The sequence below is a fragment of the Sinocyclocheilus anshuiensis genome, unplaced genomic scaffold (assembly GCF_001515605.1).
Source record: "Sinocyclocheilus anshuiensis isolate Anshui unplaced genomic scaffold, SAMN03320099.WGS_v1.1 scaffold740, whole genome shotgun sequence".
Lineage (NCBI taxonomy): Eukaryota > Metazoa > Chordata > Actinopteri > Cypriniformes > Cyprinidae > Sinocyclocheilus > Sinocyclocheilus anshuiensis.
The window spans coordinates 140391-157672 of record NW_015554112.1 but is presented as its reverse complement, the minus strand read 5'-3'; the positions used below and the strand labels follow the sequence as shown (position 1 = coordinate 157672).

The following is a 17282-nucleotide window of genomic DNA, read 5'->3' as shown; positions in this document are numbered from 1 at the left end:
TATATATATATAAAAATTATTTCAGAAAACGGTAAGCAAAACAAAAAAACGTGGCTTAGTAGTAATATATAATAAATAAAATGAAATGATTTTAGAAAACTGTGAGCAAATGAAAACATGAACAAACAAATATGTAATCATTAAAGATACGGTACAAGAACAGGCTGCCCGCCAGCGAGGTGTTTAAGAATGACAGCAGTGTTTTCTCCCATCATGCCTCCTGATAACCTCTGAACTCTGCAGCCACACACTTCCTCTGCCAGCTTGGCCATGTCACTAGCTAATTCAAAACAGAAAAAAACACAAACATTGTAGCATCTAGTAGTCTCCTGTTTAGAAAGCCACAAATACTCTTAAAGGGATAGTTCACCCAAAAACATGATCAACGTCCAGAAACGTAGCAAGGAGATCGGTAAAATAATCCATGTGACATCAGGGGTTTAACCGTAATATTACGAAACTACGAGAATACTTTTTGTGCGCAAAAGAAAAAAAATAACTGTTTCTGGTTTCTGGACGTTGATCGTGGTAGTACCCTTGCTGTCTATGGGAGGGTCAGAGAGCTGTCAGAATGCATCAAAAATATCTTAATTTGTGTTCCGAAGATGAACGGAGGTCTTACGGGTTTAGAACGACATGAGAGTGAGTAATTAATGACAGAATTTTCATTTTTGGGTGAACTAACCCTTTAAAACTAATTCCTGTTTCTTCAACATGTTAATGCTTAATTCCACTAAGTTGCATTTAGTCCACGTATGACAGTTACATTTGAAAGTAGTGGTTTACTAAGTACCAGAAAACATTTCCCCTTGTTCAGTGTAGCCGTTGTCTTTTGCCATCTGGACCAGTGTCTCCAGCACCACCGTCTTAGGAGGCTGCAGAAGATGAGTCGCCATCCATAAGGCCACAAGACCACATCTGAAGATACATGTAAGAGCAATGATATATCATCCAGCACTGCACAAACATGCAGCCACACAGACAGAAAAACAACACCAATGGACCGATATATTGTCAAGGCAGGTAGGTTTTTCTGTTTGGCCAGTAAGTGTCAGAATATTTATGTCATATTCGCTGTGTACACTATGTAACATTTGCATTAACAGATCTTTTCAGCTCTTCACTTTATCAGTGTTATTTTAGTATCACTGAGATACTATTATAGTTTTTAATTCATATTTTGAATTAGTTTTTATTTTTAGATTTTCCGTTTTGATTTTAAATTTAGTTAAAATTGTTGCAATTCTGTTGTGTTTTTGTCATTTGTATTACTTTGTTTAAATATGTGTGTGTGTGTGTGTGTGTGTATAATTTTTAATACAGTTTTAGATTTTATTTTAGTACATCAAGTTATACTAAATGAAAATTGTTGCCTTGGTGACAAGTTTAAAACAAGTTTTAGAAGAAGTGTAGAATATGATTCCCATTTTGAACAGACTTACAGCACCATATTTTTGAGCACACTGTTGGTTACAATGTTTACTTCTTTTTTATATTTGTAACAGTTTCTTTATTTATGCAAAATACTATAATAGGCTTGCATAATCAATAAGTTGCTTAGTATTAATCTCTATGATTTCCAGGTTTATTTTTTGATCAAATTCAAATGATTTTCCCCATTCTGATTCAATTTAAAATGATTTATTTCCAATTTAGTAAATATTATGTAATATTATAATACAGAATTATACATTTTATTGCAGCACGTTTTTGCTATCTTTAATTAAATATTTAAATGAAATAGTGTGATATCATACATGTATACACACACACACACATATATATATATATACAGTTGTGGTCAAACGTTTGCATACACCTTTGCAATCTGCAAAACGATTATTTTTCCAAAATAAAAGGGATCATACAAAATTCATGTTATCCCTCTTATTTTGGTAAAACACTTAAGATTTTGCAGATTCTGCAAGGTGTATGTAAACATTTGACCACAACTGTATATATCAGCCACCCTGCTCTCTAAAATATCAACATTAACCATTAGGTATTTTTATGGAAACTTACTGTGGACCATCTTGAATAAGTGAAGGCACATACTTATTGAACAACACCCACTGCAGATCCTTCCTAAAACTTCATGGAGAAATGTTGAGAAATGATGAAATCGTGATTGTACAAAAAAAAAAAAAAGTATTCCGAGTATAAAATTGTAGTTTGTACTCGCCTGCTTTCTCTCTGTCCTAGAATAATTCTGGCCTCTTCATGGTCCCCTTCTACAGGGGCCCTTCCCTCTGCTAAAGCCTGGTAAAGCTTCTTCTTGCTGGACACTGAGCGAGCCAGTGAAAGAGGTGGAGGTGGAGGTGGAGGAGGTGCTGCAATATTCTCCACTGACATGCTGCTCCAACAGATTTTCACACAGTGGAGTCAAAGAAAGAAACAAGTGAAAAACAATAGACAACATGCAAGAGTATTGTGATTTACATGACATGCTGACACAGACGTGTACATGAACGTTACAATGTAGGGTCCAATAAAACGCCACCAAAACGATGCAATGAATGCACGTACTAATTATATAAGCATTCGCAAAGCTACACGAACCCACATCAGCGTCCAAGAAGCTGTTTCACTATCTACTAGTAATTCGCTGTGAAGTGCAGCTAAAGTCTGGGTAGCGTTCTCTATTTAGGGAATACCAAATAGGGTCATATACTCCCATAGTCGTGAGAGGCAAAATACAAAAATACATAAATATCAAAGATAATAATATTTTTAAATGTGGCGATGGCGATATATTTTTAATCAAATCAAAAGGGCATGCTATCGTTTGTGCAATTTATATATTTCCCATTCAACGACGTGACAGCCGGACAGAAAACAGCGTAACACGACCAACGCACCAATCGGTTCATAGATTGGCCCGCTCTTCTCTACAATAGCCAATGAGAAAGAGCTTTGGTAGTCGGGTGCGCTGGACAGACAACCAATCGGCAAGTTCACCGGGAGACCAGCCGCTGTCCGATCGAATTCTTTTTTTTATTTTTTTTATTGCAATTTTTAGAACAAAGAACATATAAGGGCAATAACATTTAAACTGAATGAAAACAAATACTTTAAATAAATAAAAACTAAATAAGAAAAGCAATAATAAAAAAAAAAAACCTCACGTCTGTAAACAAGTACAAATAATTACAAATTATTCAAAGAATAGATTTAAGGCTTTAAAGTAATTTACAGTTTTTTTTGCTTTGTTATTTCTTGTTTCTTTTAACGTATACAAGTAGTGACCTATTTCTATTCTGAAACGAGTAAAATTAGGTTTTTTCACTGCCATTTACATTTGTGAATAAAGAATTTTCCATATATAATGAGTAGTTTGTATAAATACAATCATAAAATAAATGAACAATACTCTCATTTTCCTCTTTACAGAAAACACACTTCAAGTCAATGTCTTTACAAAACTTTGCAATGACCTGTTTTACAGGATAAATATGATGAACGATCTCGTATGATACTTCTCTAATTTTATTTGTGATACAAAAACGTCTGGAGATCTTAAAGGTTTCTTTCCAGTTGACATCTTGAAATTGTGATCTCCAAAATCCAATGGCTAAAGGAACACCGGAAATTTGGCAAATCGTTCTAAGGTAATTATTATTACATTTTTGTTCTTTTATATTTATACCTTGTGGTCCCGAAGGGTAGTTTAACAGAGCTATTGCATTCATTATATAATGTTCGAACTGCACGGATAAAGTTGTTGCCAAAACCAAAGAAATCAAGAACTTCAAATAAAAAATTGTGGTTTACAGTATCGAATGCTTTATAATAATCTATAAAAAAAATGTAACTATCATCATTTAAAAGAAAATTGTAGTCAATCAGATCTAATATTAATCGAATATTATTGCCAATATATCTACCACGTAAGAAGCCAGATTGACAATCATCTATAATTTCATTTAAAACTAACTTCAATCGACTTGCAAATATGTGTGAAAGTAATTTAGTATCATTATTGATTAGAGTTATAGGTCTCCAATTTTGTATATTTAATAGGTCTTTACCTGGCTTAGAAATCAATGTAATCAATCCCTGTAACATAGTTGGCAACATTATTTCATTTTGCAAAATTTCTTTGAAGACACTCTAAAGAAACTCTGAAATATCTTCTTTGAACTCTTTATAAAATTCACAGGTCAGCCCATCGCTGCCTGGTGCTTTATTATTTTTAAGCTTTTCAATGCTTTTATTAATTTCTTCAAGAGTTATGTCTTGATCACATATGTATTTAGAATGATGATCTATAGTTTTTGCATTTTTTTTAAGTGAATCTAGAAAAAAAGCAACATTACCTATATTATTATTTTGGGCATATAACTTTTCATAAAATGTAACAACAAAATTAGATATTAGTTGTGGGTCCACTGTAAGAGAATCGTTCATCTTGAGTTTCTTTAAAGAGGACAAATCTCCATTTTTTCTTTCAACATTGAAAAAATATTTAGAATTCGATTCACCTTTTTCTAGCCACTTTCTCCTTGACCTTATAAACGCACCCTTAGCTTTATATTCATAGATTTGTTCTAATTCCAATTGTAATTTTATTAAAAGATTTTTATCTTGTTCACTTTCTATTTGTTTGTCATGTATATCAATTATGTTTTGAATTAAGCTATTTTCTTTGTTTCTTTTGGTTTTGGCTATTTCTTTACTTCTTGAGACTGCAAATTTTCTAATTTCATATTTCATCATTTCCCAATTTGTTCCATATAAGCCTGATATTTTAGCATTATTGTAATATCGATTTATCACACTTTTAACATTACCCTTAAACTGAACATCTTCAAAGAGTGAATTATTTAATTTCCAGTAATTGAAATTAGATCCTCGAGTTCTTGTATCACCAAGGCTGATAACTAAATGGATCATTCTATGGTCACTGAAGACTGAAGGCACTATTTCAGTCTCCTGAATTTGATTCCCAAGTTCCTCAGATGTTAACCAAAAGTCAATTCTAGATTGTATAGATCTATCTTTATTACTCCAAGAAAAGTCTATCTTATCAAGATTTCTGTGCCTTCACTCATCCCGACAATTTAATTGGAAACATAAATCAAATATATCAGTATATTGGGACTGTCTACTGATACGGGGAGGAAAGCAATCCAAAAAAGGATCATTAATAGTGTTCCAATCACCACCTAAAATCAACTGGGCACTTGGGTATATTTTAAAGAAATCCAGAATGTATTCTCTAAAATGTTGTAATAACAACCTGTTTTGTAGAGTATAATTGTCCGATCGAATTCTTAAATAGGCGGGTTTTCGGGCGGAAGTTGCACGTTCTTTTTGTGTTCTCCTGTGGTTTTCTTTGAAGTGTGTGGTTGGCTGAAGCTCGCTTAATAATTGTGAGTAAATGTGTCTAATTGTGTTCATTTGATATTTTTCTTATTTTTTTTGCTAATTTGATCAAAATACGCGCTTTCTCTGAATAGTAAAATTGTAATTCGTGATTAAATTAATTGACAAGCGAACTCACTAACGTTAGCTCCCGTTTGAAACAACGCGCTAGGTCAGTCATTCACGGATTTAAAGCGCAATTTAATGTAAAAATAAACGTATTGCTTTCTTCTTGAAGACTTTTATGTTAACAGATTATTTCTGCCATGTGCTCAATAAGAGTTTTTTTTTCATTCTATGGTATGGTTCTGTTTGTCTTTAAAGGGGTCATATGATGCTTTTTTAAAGATCATTATTTTGTGTTAACTGCGGTTACTGAAACCACGCCTTCTTTCTTTGCGTGCACATTTGGGCGGCATTACGCAAATATTTCCACATAGTTACCTAGATATGTGGGGGCGTGTTCGAACAAGCCGTTTTAGGGGCGCGTGGCAGAGTCTTATGCATCTACTTTCGGAAGGCCAAATAAAGTGCTTTTGCTTTCGCCTAGAAACACACAGCGTCTCCCTGACATGCTGCTTCAACACTAACTGCGGTTACTGAAACCACGCCTTCTTTCTTTGCGTGCACATTTGGGCGGCATTACGCAAATATTTCCACATAGTTACCTAGATATGTGGGGGCGTGTTCGAACAAGCCGTTTTAGGGGGGCGTGGCAGAGTCTTAACTTTGATAAAGAATATCTCTTTGGTTTTGAGACTTTAGTCTTTGCAACTTCAGGGATCTTATCTATGCACAATCAGCTTGTAACACTCCAAAGAGAAAGGAAAACTTGAAATCGCATCATATGACCCCTTTAATCAAACGATGTTGTGTGTTTTTTCATGTTGTGACCCTTTCCTCTTCTTTTAATAGAACTGAAGAAGTCGTTGTATGCTATATTCTCCCAGTTTGGACAGATTCTGGACATTCTTGTTTCACCTACACTGAAGATGAGGGGTCAGGCCTTTGTGATCTTCAAGGAGATCAACAGTGCTTCCAACGCACTCCGCTCTATGCAAGGCTTCCCATTTTATGATAAACCTATGGTAAGATCTGATGATTTATATATATACACACTCCTAATGCTTTTAAATTGATGTTTTCAAGCCAAGAAATGTGTAATCTGAACTAAAATGCTCTTAAAATCTATTCACAGCGTATTCAGTATGCGAAGCGGGACTCCGATATCATTGCAAAAATGAAGGGCACATATGTGGAGCGAGACCGTAAGAAAGAGAAGAAAAAGCCTAAAGCCCCTGATGCAGGTGCTGGGAGAAAGGCTTCTGCTGCTACAACCGGGGTACCAGCAGCCATGCCTGTTAGTATGTTTGGGATCTTTGGAAATTTGTGTGCTGACTCCATTGTGGTCTATTTTCAGGCAGTTATTGATATTAGGGCTGCACGATTAATCGAATGCGATTGTCATGCGCATTTTGATAGTAATGCTGGTTCTGTAATCAGCAGCAAATCATCATCACGTGCTTTCAGATGGAGCAGAATTTACTACACATAGCCGTAGTTCACTGACAAGTTACGCAAAAAAATCGCAGACGATTTTATTGCGCGATTCTGAAATCGAAGAAATCGTTCACGATAATGACAGCTGTTTGCATAGCTTCTCAGTGAACTACGGCTCTGTGAAGTAAATGCTGCTCCATCTGAAAGCATGTGAAAATACCACATTTAATAACATACTTTTACTCCAAACTCACTTCATAACGTCAGTCGAGTGTTTGAAATAAATCCTTCTGTGAGATGATGTGGCTTCTTACACAGAATAAGGCACGCAACATATTTCATAGTATTTAAGCAGTGATAAAGGCATTGCATTATAAATATACTTTATTTTAATAATAAGAACTCGGATAAACCGTATATTGCTGTAGTCATGTGTTTATTAGTCACATTGAATCAATGAAAGCAGTTGAATCTTCTGTTTATTCCGCTGCAGCGATAGGCATTTTATGGGTTTCTTCTGCGAGGCGTATTTGGAGTTTCAGCGCGAGAGCGCCCTCTGGCCTTCTGATGGAGATTTACTTCTGATCACAGAACCGTGCTTTACTGAAAGATATGCATGACAATCGCAGATTCTGCCTAATCGCATTTATCGCCTTTGCAATTTAATTCCGATTAATCGTGCAGCCCTATGTTGTACTTTTCATATTATTAGTTGCTATATACAGCAAAACTACAGCGCTTCCAGCGCTTTTTTACGGAGCTGTCAACACTGGAAACTCCGACAGCATGCAATCAGTTGTCGAACACCCTATTCATATATAAAACAAAGCCATGTTATTAAATTGTATATATAAAATTATTTGTGTTTGTGTTTTTCCAGATTTATTCATTGCATCCGTTGCATCTGAAAATTACTTTATCTAGCCTACATATCTACACTAGAAGTCTACATAATTTAAATAAATCAGTATTCAGAAACAGGTGCTGTTAAACAGGTGCCGTTATTTTTTTCAAAGTGAATTTGCATTACTTGCATTACTTATTTGAAAAAAGTAACTCTGATATTTTGTTGTAAATTTAAAAGTAATTCGTTACTTTACTAGCTTCTTGAAAAAAGTAATCTGATTACTTAACTTGCATTACTTGTAAAGCGTTAACCCCCCAACACGGATAAAAAAGTGGCAAACCACACAAAACTAAAAAAGAAAAAATATATTTAAGTATTCATATTCTGTAGATGTACAGACAAAGCACGTTTTCGAGAAAGTTCAGTAAGTAGAAGGTGCTTTGTGCACCAGTCCTTGATTGGTCTTTCGATCAACGTTTTATTATATGAAGAGATGAATGAGGTTGAGATGACTGCAGGTAGGTGGTATTTTCAAAGGGCAAAGCTAGATGCAAAAGAGGAGTGAGATTTGGGGATTGGGGGCTGAACGAATATGCCTGTACCAGCATTTAGCAGAGATCAGTGACTATTATATAAGACACCCTGCTGTGCCACTGCAAATTGACCAGCTGACCTTTCCACAATTATAGTTTTTGATGTATTAAAATGGTACAGTGGGAGTTAAATCTATATGAATTATGAATGGGCCCCCTGTATTAACAAGTGTAGAGGAAAGGCTGTTATTCGCGCCTCCTAAGTCTCAGACTTCATTAAGGTGCCTCGTAATATGGGAAACGAGTCATTTGATGCCATTGTTATTCGGTTTTGGGTGGCTAAATTACACTGCAGGATAGCACTAACAGAAACAGGGCTTTATTTCTTTGTTGTTCTTCCTGCTTCTTGCTGCTTATTCACTTGTGTTGTGTTTTCAGAAAGAAAGACTGGCCCAAGTCCGCAAGCAGGTCTCCAGGGATGAGCACGAAAAGCGGCACCTGGGGAACTACAGGTAGGGAAGCCGCTTTGACGATTGTTATCCTGTAAGAATGCCCGCTTACACTTGTGTGGTCTCTTGTGGCTTGGTTTGGGATGTGACGGTATGAAACAATTTCTTAGGCTCTCATGTGAGGACAAAACAAGAGTTGTTCTAAAACTTTCCACCTTCGTAGGCAGAAAAGGGAGATAGTAAGGCACCAATGCATGTTTGAATCCAGTGTTTGGGTAACATTCTGTTTATTAATATAAGTGAAAATTTATTTGCAGGATTTGTGTTTACATTTGTGCTTTATCCCTGTAAAAAGACATGTGAAAAAAAGTAATAAAATATTATTAATTAATTTATACATACAAACAGATCATGCATATGTGTAGGTCAAAGATGAAAATATAACCCTCCCCCCAAAAAAAAATCAGGCATATTTTAGAACCAGAATCATTAGATGTCATTAAAAGACTCTAAATAAGGATCGCAGTGCAATCCACATTGTAATTTTAAATCTTTACCAATCTTTGCCACTATTCTTTAAAGCACTAAATTTTGCCCATTTTTTCGGCAAGATTGTTTTTTTTAAGAATTAAAATATAACATATTTTTACTCCAAACTCACTTCATAATGTCAGTTGAGTGTTTGAAATAAATCCTTCTGTGAGATGATGTGGCTTCTTACACAGAATAACATATTTCACATATTTCATAGTATTTAAGCAGTGATAAAGGCATTGCATTATAAATATACTTTATTTTAATAATAAGAACTCGGATAAACCGTATATTGCTGTAGTCATGTGTTTATTAGTCACATTGAATCAATGAAAGCAGTTGAATCTTCTGTTTATTCCGCTGCAGCAATAGGCATTTTCTGGGTTTCTTCTGCGAGGCGTATTTGAAGTTTCAGCGCGAGAGCGCCCTCTGGCCTTTGGATGGAGATTTACTGCTGATCACAGAACCGTGCTTCACTGAAAGATACGCATGACAATCGCAGCTTCTGTCGAATCGCGATCTCGATTCCATTTCGATTTATCGTGCAGCCCTAATTGATATGATTTATTTATTTATTGGTCATTTACAGGGAATGCCACCCATGAGCCATGCCCCTCGCATGATGCCAATGCCCGGTCAGCCTCCCTACATGCCTCCGCCAGGTATGATGCCTCCTCCTGGTATGGCACCTGGGCAGATGCATCCAGGTGCTATGCCTCCAGGTCAGATGATGCCAGGACAAATGCCTGGCCAGATGCCACAGCAGGTATGCAATAAAAATAAGTCGCCTAGGCTGTGTCGCATTTTATTATTACATTCAGAAATGTAGGCTAAAATACTGGTAAATAAAGCAAAACGTTTATAAACACAGCTATAGGCTATTTTAGTTCCCTTCTCTCCACAACAAATCCTCTGAAGTTAACAGTATTTAAGTTATATAAACGTCAAGCCAAAACGAAGTAATTTAAAGCTAAACTGAAGCCTACCTCTCATTCAGCAGGAATCCAAATGTTTCCATATTCGCAGTGCATCTGGATGCTAAAATATTATTAATGTAAACTATAGGCTTTGTACTTCTCTAGCATTATCGCCATAAATCATCGTCCTTCAGATAGGCTATAACATGTTGTGTGTGAATCCATGTTTCCACTAGTTTCAAAACGCACAATAAGCTGCATATTACCTGCCATTCATTTTTACTTAAATGTAGGCCTAATGCTTGACGGTTTGAGACACATCCTCGGAAAAACTGTAATTGCCATTACCAATGGCATTGCCATTGTGACTTACCTGTGAGGAATTGCGTCAACGTTTGCATAGGCCGTACTATTTGAATTCATGATTGGTAGATTGCAAAATTAAAAAATACTAAACGATAAAATTATGTTATTAACCAGTTAATGGCCATTTCAAATAAATTAGATTTTGTTTCTGGTTATGTTCCTGTCAAAATTTCATTTGTTTCTGTTTTTTTTTGTTTTGTTTCTTGAACCAGTCCAGAGTTATAAACGTAAATTGCACTAGGCAATTTTTTTAATCAATTTTTTAAAGATGTATGAATTCTTTGTTGAAACATTTAAATGTACTGTAATTTGTGTAATAACTTGATTTCATGTTTATTTCATACTAAAACTAGAAGTAAAGCGGAGGAGCTGACTCGTTCATTAGAGCGTGAAAACATTTGTTTGAATTTGAAAGCACAGGCTTTTTTTCATATTAGTAAATAATAGGGATGTAACGATTAACGCAAGCCGGTTGAAAATCGATTTAAATGTGAGACGATTCAAATCTGTTGAGATGCTAAACAAATCGCGATTCAAATAGGGGTAGGAGTTTATATGAATGTATGTCTGAGGGGAACTTACTGTCTTTCGATGGTATTTTTTCTTTTTTTCTTTATCTTGCCTCTGTATAATGCATATTAAAGTTCATAAGTGCAGTGCTGCTTTGTTTACAGCGGAAACCAAGGAAACACTTTAAGCGCCGCCTGCTGGCAGAGAGTGAATCTGCATCTCATTCAGCTCGTCTGCTGTTTCTGTTTCATGCAGATATTTTTTTTATGCATAGTTTCACAAAACTGAAGACAAACCATTCTGTTTTTGCTTCAAATTTCGAAATTATACAATGTAATTTAGATTAAAAACTGCTCATGTTGCTTGTATGCAGCATCTTTGTTTGGATCATGATTAAAATGCAGTGGTTGCCTCTTTAATTTTAAATGAAAAGAGCACAGACAAAGCCTTAGTTTGTTTATATGAAGAGATTTCTTTTATTGGTGTTATTTATTGGTATATATTTATTGGTGCTTGTTTTAAAATTTCAATTTAGTTTTGTTATTTACATTTACATTATATTTAAATTTTGTTATTTAGCAAATGCTTTTATCCAAAGCGACTAACAAATGAGGACAATAGAAGCAATCAAAACCAACAAAAGAGCAATAATTTACAAGTGTTATATTAGTATATTATTATAGTGTTATTTCAATTTCACAAAGAAACGTACAGTATTTTGTCCAAGCAATAATAACAGGACACATTTAATTTATAATTTGTCTTAAATCTAATTTTGTTAAAAAAATCGCAAATCGAATCGTGAGTTGAGTGAATCGTTACATATCTAGTAAATAACAAAGCACACTGTTTATTGCAGTTATTGGATGGTAGGTGTGCTATGATGTAAAAAAAAAACCTTCAGTGAAGTTTTGTTCACAGTATTTTGTCATTGTTTTAAAAATGACAAAATGCTGTCAATGCTGACATGTTTACCTGTTGTAGTTTATCCACATTTTGTGTGCGAAATGGACACTGACACAGTCAAAATGTCATTGGAGAAGCACTAATTAAACGTCACCATATTAGTCAATGATTTCAGCCCTCCAAAACGGTTTCGACTGAATATTTTCGTTTGACGAAATTTCAGTGCATCACTTTTATGATTAATAACATTTTGTCTGAAGGTGTCAGAAAACCCTCCCAACAACATCCTGTTTCTCACCAATCTCCCAGAGGAGACGAACGAGCTCATGCTGTCTATGCTGTTCAACAAGTGAGTGTTTGTTTGCTTTGTTCAGAAATGCTTTTGAACCGTGTTCAGTGGGGTGCTGGCAAAGTTCCAGGTCATTTTAAAATATTTTATCATCTTTTGCCAATTATGATGCCGCATTCTTCTCATAGGTTTCCTGGATTCAAAGAAGTCCGTCTTGTCCCTGGTCGTCACGACATCGCCTTTGTGGAGTTTGATAATGAGGTGCAGTCGGGCGCAGCCAGAGAAGCTTTGCAAGGCTTTAAGATCACACAGAGCAATGCAATGAAAATCTAATTCGCAAAGAAATAACACTCACGTACATGCAGCTTCTATGACAAATGGCAGTTATACACAGGCCTGCATTTAGAAACCACTTGGGACAGTTCAGGCTGTTTAATGGCTGAATAGATTACATGCATGCCATTCAAAAGAAAAAGTCCAGAGATGAAATGTACATTTTTATTTGATGTGACTTGCCTAGCTGTGCCCGTTAGATTTGTTCTGCACAATGCAAGGTAAGGAGTGAATGGAAAGGTTTACACAACCCCCACCCCATGTAAAACATTGTGATATTAAATCACAATGTTTTACATGTTGCTTTCTGCTTGTTTTTTTCCCTTCACATGGGGTTTGAGTTTTTTTTTCTTTTTCTTCTTATTGTTCAATTTGAGTAGTGTTGTTCATATGCAGCTAGAGTAGAGCCGCACAATTATTGCCTTTTATGGAACACATTAATTCATTATATATTTTTCAAAGTCTCTTATGTTTGCCAAAACTATTAAATAAAAACTATTTAAAATAACTTTACTGTTTTAAAAATACGTTTATTCAGAAAACGTGCATTGAATTTATGCATTGAAAGTGACCGTGAAGACATTTATAATTTTACAAAAGCAGCAAAAAATATTAAAATATTAAGCAGCAAAAACTTTTCAACATTGACAGTAAGAACCATTATTAATAATTGAGTGCAAAATTGGCATATTAGAATGATTTACGAACGATCAAGTGATACTGAAAACTGGAGTAATGGCTGCTAAAAAATGCGCTTTGCCATCACATGATTATTTACAGTTTAAAATTTATTGAAATAGACCAGTTTTAAACTAATATTTCATTATTACGGGTTTTTTTTTTTTTTTTTTACAAATAAGGGCAGCCTTGGTGAGCATCATTCAAAAATATTTTCAAGCAAATTCTTAGTGACCCCTAACTTTTGAACCGTAGTGTTTGTGTGTGTATGTGTCTTTGTGAAACTGAACTGGGCCTCAAGCATGTCTACATAAGTGTTTGTGACACTCTTTGTAGGTGATGCAGTGATGTATTGATCTTCAGGGTTAAGTCTGGTTTCTAAAGGATTTACTTCTTTTCTCTGAATTAAAAGATGTTTTATGGCAATGCATTCTCAAACTCCTCATAAACTGATCATCCTGCCGTTTGAGCTCATACATTCACTCTCTTTAATCTCAAGCAGTGAGTGATTTCTATGGAAGGTAAATGAGCCTCTCATGTCCTGGGAGTCTGAGTGTTGTGTAAGAGGTAATTTACTCCTCAATTAAGTTTGAGGGACTCTGGACTGTCAGCTGTACAATAGGGGCTGCCTTGAGTTACATTGTGTTGTGACCTAAATGACTAGATCAGCTTTTTTTCTGCGTACACAAACGTACATTCTTCTGCAGTTTTCCCAAGCCTCTGCACACTCCACTGTTTTGCCTTGAGAAAAACCTGACCTTAACTGCTGCTGGTGCTGTGTGTGTGTGTCTCATGCAATTGGCATCGTGCCTAGCAGTTAGTTGTCCACCAACACTGCCTCCTTTGAGTCACAGAACAGACACTTCTTATGCCAGCAATGTGTGGGACACGGCTGTCCCCACGCTGATCATCTGACCAAGCGACAGGTTGGCTGGTTTGAGAAAACTACATCACTGTGCCTTGTCCAGAATCCAAATATGCCCACAAACCTACCTCCAAAATGGGCTGTTATGGGTTCAAGCCTAGAACTTGGTGACTATAAACTGTGTAGGTTTAGTTTATTCTTTGTTTATTATGTATTACTTTATGTCCGTGCCAGATTATGAGCAAATATGAGGATGTTCTTGTTCAGTTAGTCCAGAGGGACTGGCTTTCTTTCCATCACCAATTTTCGGTTCACAGTGGGTCCAGCAGATGGAGACATTTACTGTTGCAGTGTTTGCGGTTGTACGTTTGTTTGTAAGGTTTGTACCTGCTCCCATTCTTCTCAGGGGCGGATTGGTTCTCTGCCTCAGGAAATGCGCAACATAAAGGCTGTCATCTTTGCTTTTTCTGGAAACGTTTAAGTGAATGTCACTCATCACGGAGCAGACTGGAAAAATATTAGTAAGTTTTATTGGTTTAGGAGCCCTCAAAAGATTATCTGTCACTGCTGGTAGTTTGTCTATGCCGTAATTTAATGATTTAATGAAGTACTGACGAAAAAATACTTCGTCAGAACACAGCCGTACAGGTAATTCCCGCCAGCAGCTGAAAATTCGAGCGGATACATAAATGTCACGCTCTCAGCGCGGCTTTAGAGTCAGTAGGAATAAAGAGCGAGAGCTATTAAAATCCAGTTGAGTCGAGGTCAGCGCCACTCTATGCTAATCGCAGCCGGACTTCAAGAGCCCTCTGTTCTGACCACGGGTCACTCTACTTTGGGGAAATAACCGGTTTCCAGGGATGTGCGCGTCAGCAACTAGTCCATCCCGTCGCGAATGGGGGGAGGAAACAGGATCGGGTCAATAAAATCGGCTCATTATATTTTCAGCATAAAGCGGATGCTTTGTGTTGTAGTAGCTAACTGCCTCCATGCCTACACAGTGGAAAGTTCACTGGTCCCCGTTATGGAGGTCTAGAAAGCAGCGAAATGATGCCGATATGCAGGCTATGCGTTTAAGTTCCAGATGTCCGGTTTATAGGCGGACCTGGTTTAAAATGATGCCTGATAAGCTGAAAAGTGGTCAAAACCCATATAAAACCAGTAAACAAACCAGACTAGTCACTAGTTGTTATTTCTATAAAAAAGACTCCAGAAATTAAACTGTTTCATTTTTCATGTTTTTCTTCAGCAATGTAGAACTGACAGTAGCAGGCCTACACACACAATGTGTGTGGTCCTCAATAACAAATCTTACTGTAAACACAAAAAAATCCATCTCTGTGAAATGTTCAAACATCCATAGTCATTTTGGGTGCAATAGGGCCCCACAAACACTATTTGGCGTCCAAACCAAAAAAATGGGTTCTAGGTTTATTGTTTGTCCTCACCCAACGACCTAATGATTAGGCCCAAGTCAGAGAAAGCATGCCACTTCCACTTTTAGCCTATATGATGTGATAACAAGCCGGCGGCAATGTAAATGTGCATGAGTATTGAATGTAACAGCCTCTGTCTGTCTATTGTCTGACGTCTGACGGGGTCTTTTAATTGGTGCCGCAGCACTTTGATCATGCTCAGAGATTAAGTGAAGCTTTAGACCAATTATTCCAGAACTGCCATGGGAGTACACATGAAAAGAAGCCCTACTGGGAATTTCCAGACCAGTGCATTATGGGATAGGGTAGTTTCACAATTTATTTGTTACAATTGATAACTGTATACTGTGACTTCATAAAAAGTACAGGCATATAATTGTAGAATCGGAGTGATCTTGTTTGTGGTATGGGTCTTTCTCTGTCATTTATAAACTGTATAATTGTATCAAAATAGAAGTGTTGTTGGGCTGTTGAGATTAACCTTATGCATCATATGTATGCATAAAGACCAAGTGTTGTAATACAGGGAGCTGAACAGCATCAGTTTATCCAGTTTGGAAATCAGCATGATATGACCAGCACCCTCTTGAGGTGACAGTAGAAGGTGTAAGTGAAATATAAAGATATAATATATAAATAAAGGTTTTGCCCCAAAGGACAAACCCCAATTTTAAGCTATGAAAGTACACTTTTTTTTTTTTACATGATTTTATGATTCTCTGACTCCCGGTAATGCATGTGAAATGACAGGACTGTTTAATTTGATGTATCCACACAAGCTTTTTATCTACATTCCAGCAAACAAAATATGTTCTTTTGTTTCTTTTGCAAATGTTCCCATTAAAGTATTTGAAAAAATGGAAACATCCCATTTTTTAAACGTTTTAAAAACTTTATCCTTGTTTATACAAATGTTGCGGGAAGATTCAATTTTCAAACAATATATGAATGTTACTTGAATGTTCTCTGAACGTTCTGAACCCAACAGTAACCTTCAGAAAAGGCAAATTAAACTAAAACTGTTCAGAAAAAAAAAACGTTAAATTAATAATGTATACATAACATTTTTATGCTAACGATTTGACAATAACTTTGAACTTAGAGAGAATCTTGCCATAGGCAAAGTTCTGAGAACGTTCCGTTAACTGAGATGTTAAAAAAAAGTTTTGTTGGATCAAAGTAAAACAATTGCTTCAACTTGTTACAAGTAATCGGTTTACTTTTCCTCAACTGAAAAAAAAAAAAGTTTGACAAAATCTAATTTCTATAGTCAACTGAAACTAAAAATTCACTTTCAACCAAATATATTTTTTACACGATTATATCACAAATTATCACAATCTATTTGGATTAACTAATTTTGACATATTTTAAAATCAAGTATCCAAATAAATACAAATCTAAATTGTAAGCAATTTCTTCACCTTCAGAATGTGATTTCACTAAATGCCACTGAATTACTGTTTGGAAAAAAATTAAGCTTTTTACACTTCTTGAGAGTCGAACATTTTAAAATGTTTACTACATCACAGTGAAATCTTCAACACTCATTGGCATAATTTCCACTGTTAGAACTGCATAGAAATTTGAGGAAAAATTTACAACAGTTAATAATGAAAACTGCTTTAAAACGGCATGGCTAATAAAAGCATAACATTCCAGAATAGAATGTTCATCCAAGAAATTTAACATCCATGTGCCATTGAAAAAAGTCACTCACATTTCAGATGAACTTGCAGTAACTTAGAAAAGAAA

General features: G+C 35.7%; 2 protein-coding genes across 10 annotated transcripts in view; one reads left to right on the top strand and one right to left on the bottom strand.

Annotated features, from left to right (window-relative positions):
- actmap (actin maturation protease) overlaps window positions 1-8171 on the bottom strand; it is a 9341-nt gene extending 1170 nt beyond the window's left edge. Inside the window, exons 1-6 of one of the 9 annotated variants that reach the window (XM_016462162.1) lie at window positions 8160-8171; window positions 7423-7428; window positions 2183-2377; window positions 2023-2091; window positions 794-918; window positions 151-280 (exon numbers count right to left, since the gene is read on the bottom strand). In XM_016462162.1, the coding sequence (XP_016317648.1) occupies window positions 151-280; window positions 794-918; window positions 2023-2091; window positions 2183-2352 (494 nt within the window). In that variant the 5' untranslated portion in view covers window positions 2353-2377; window positions 7423-7428; window positions 8160-8171. Of the gene's footprint in view, window positions 1-150; window positions 281-793; window positions 919-2022; window positions 2092-2182; window positions 2379-2439; window positions 2825-2858; window positions 2867-7422; window positions 7429-8159 lie in introns of those variants that run through there. The other 8 variants (XM_016462166.1, XM_016462160.1, XM_016462157.1 and 5 more) reach the window with 8 other exon arrangements.
- Window positions 3953-12802, top strand: LOC107669770 (U1 small nuclear ribonucleoprotein A-like). The gene is made up of 6 exons (XM_016462151.1): window positions 3953-3962; window positions 6280-6452; window positions 6563-6724; window positions 9817-9993; window positions 12187-12275; window positions 12404-12802. The coding sequence occupies exons 1-6, from the start codon at window positions 3953-3955 to the stop codon at window positions 12546-12548; spliced, it is 756 nt and encodes a 251-aa protein (XP_016317637.1). The 3' UTR covers window positions 12549-12802.
- Window positions 12803-17282: the final 4480 nt, after the last annotated feature.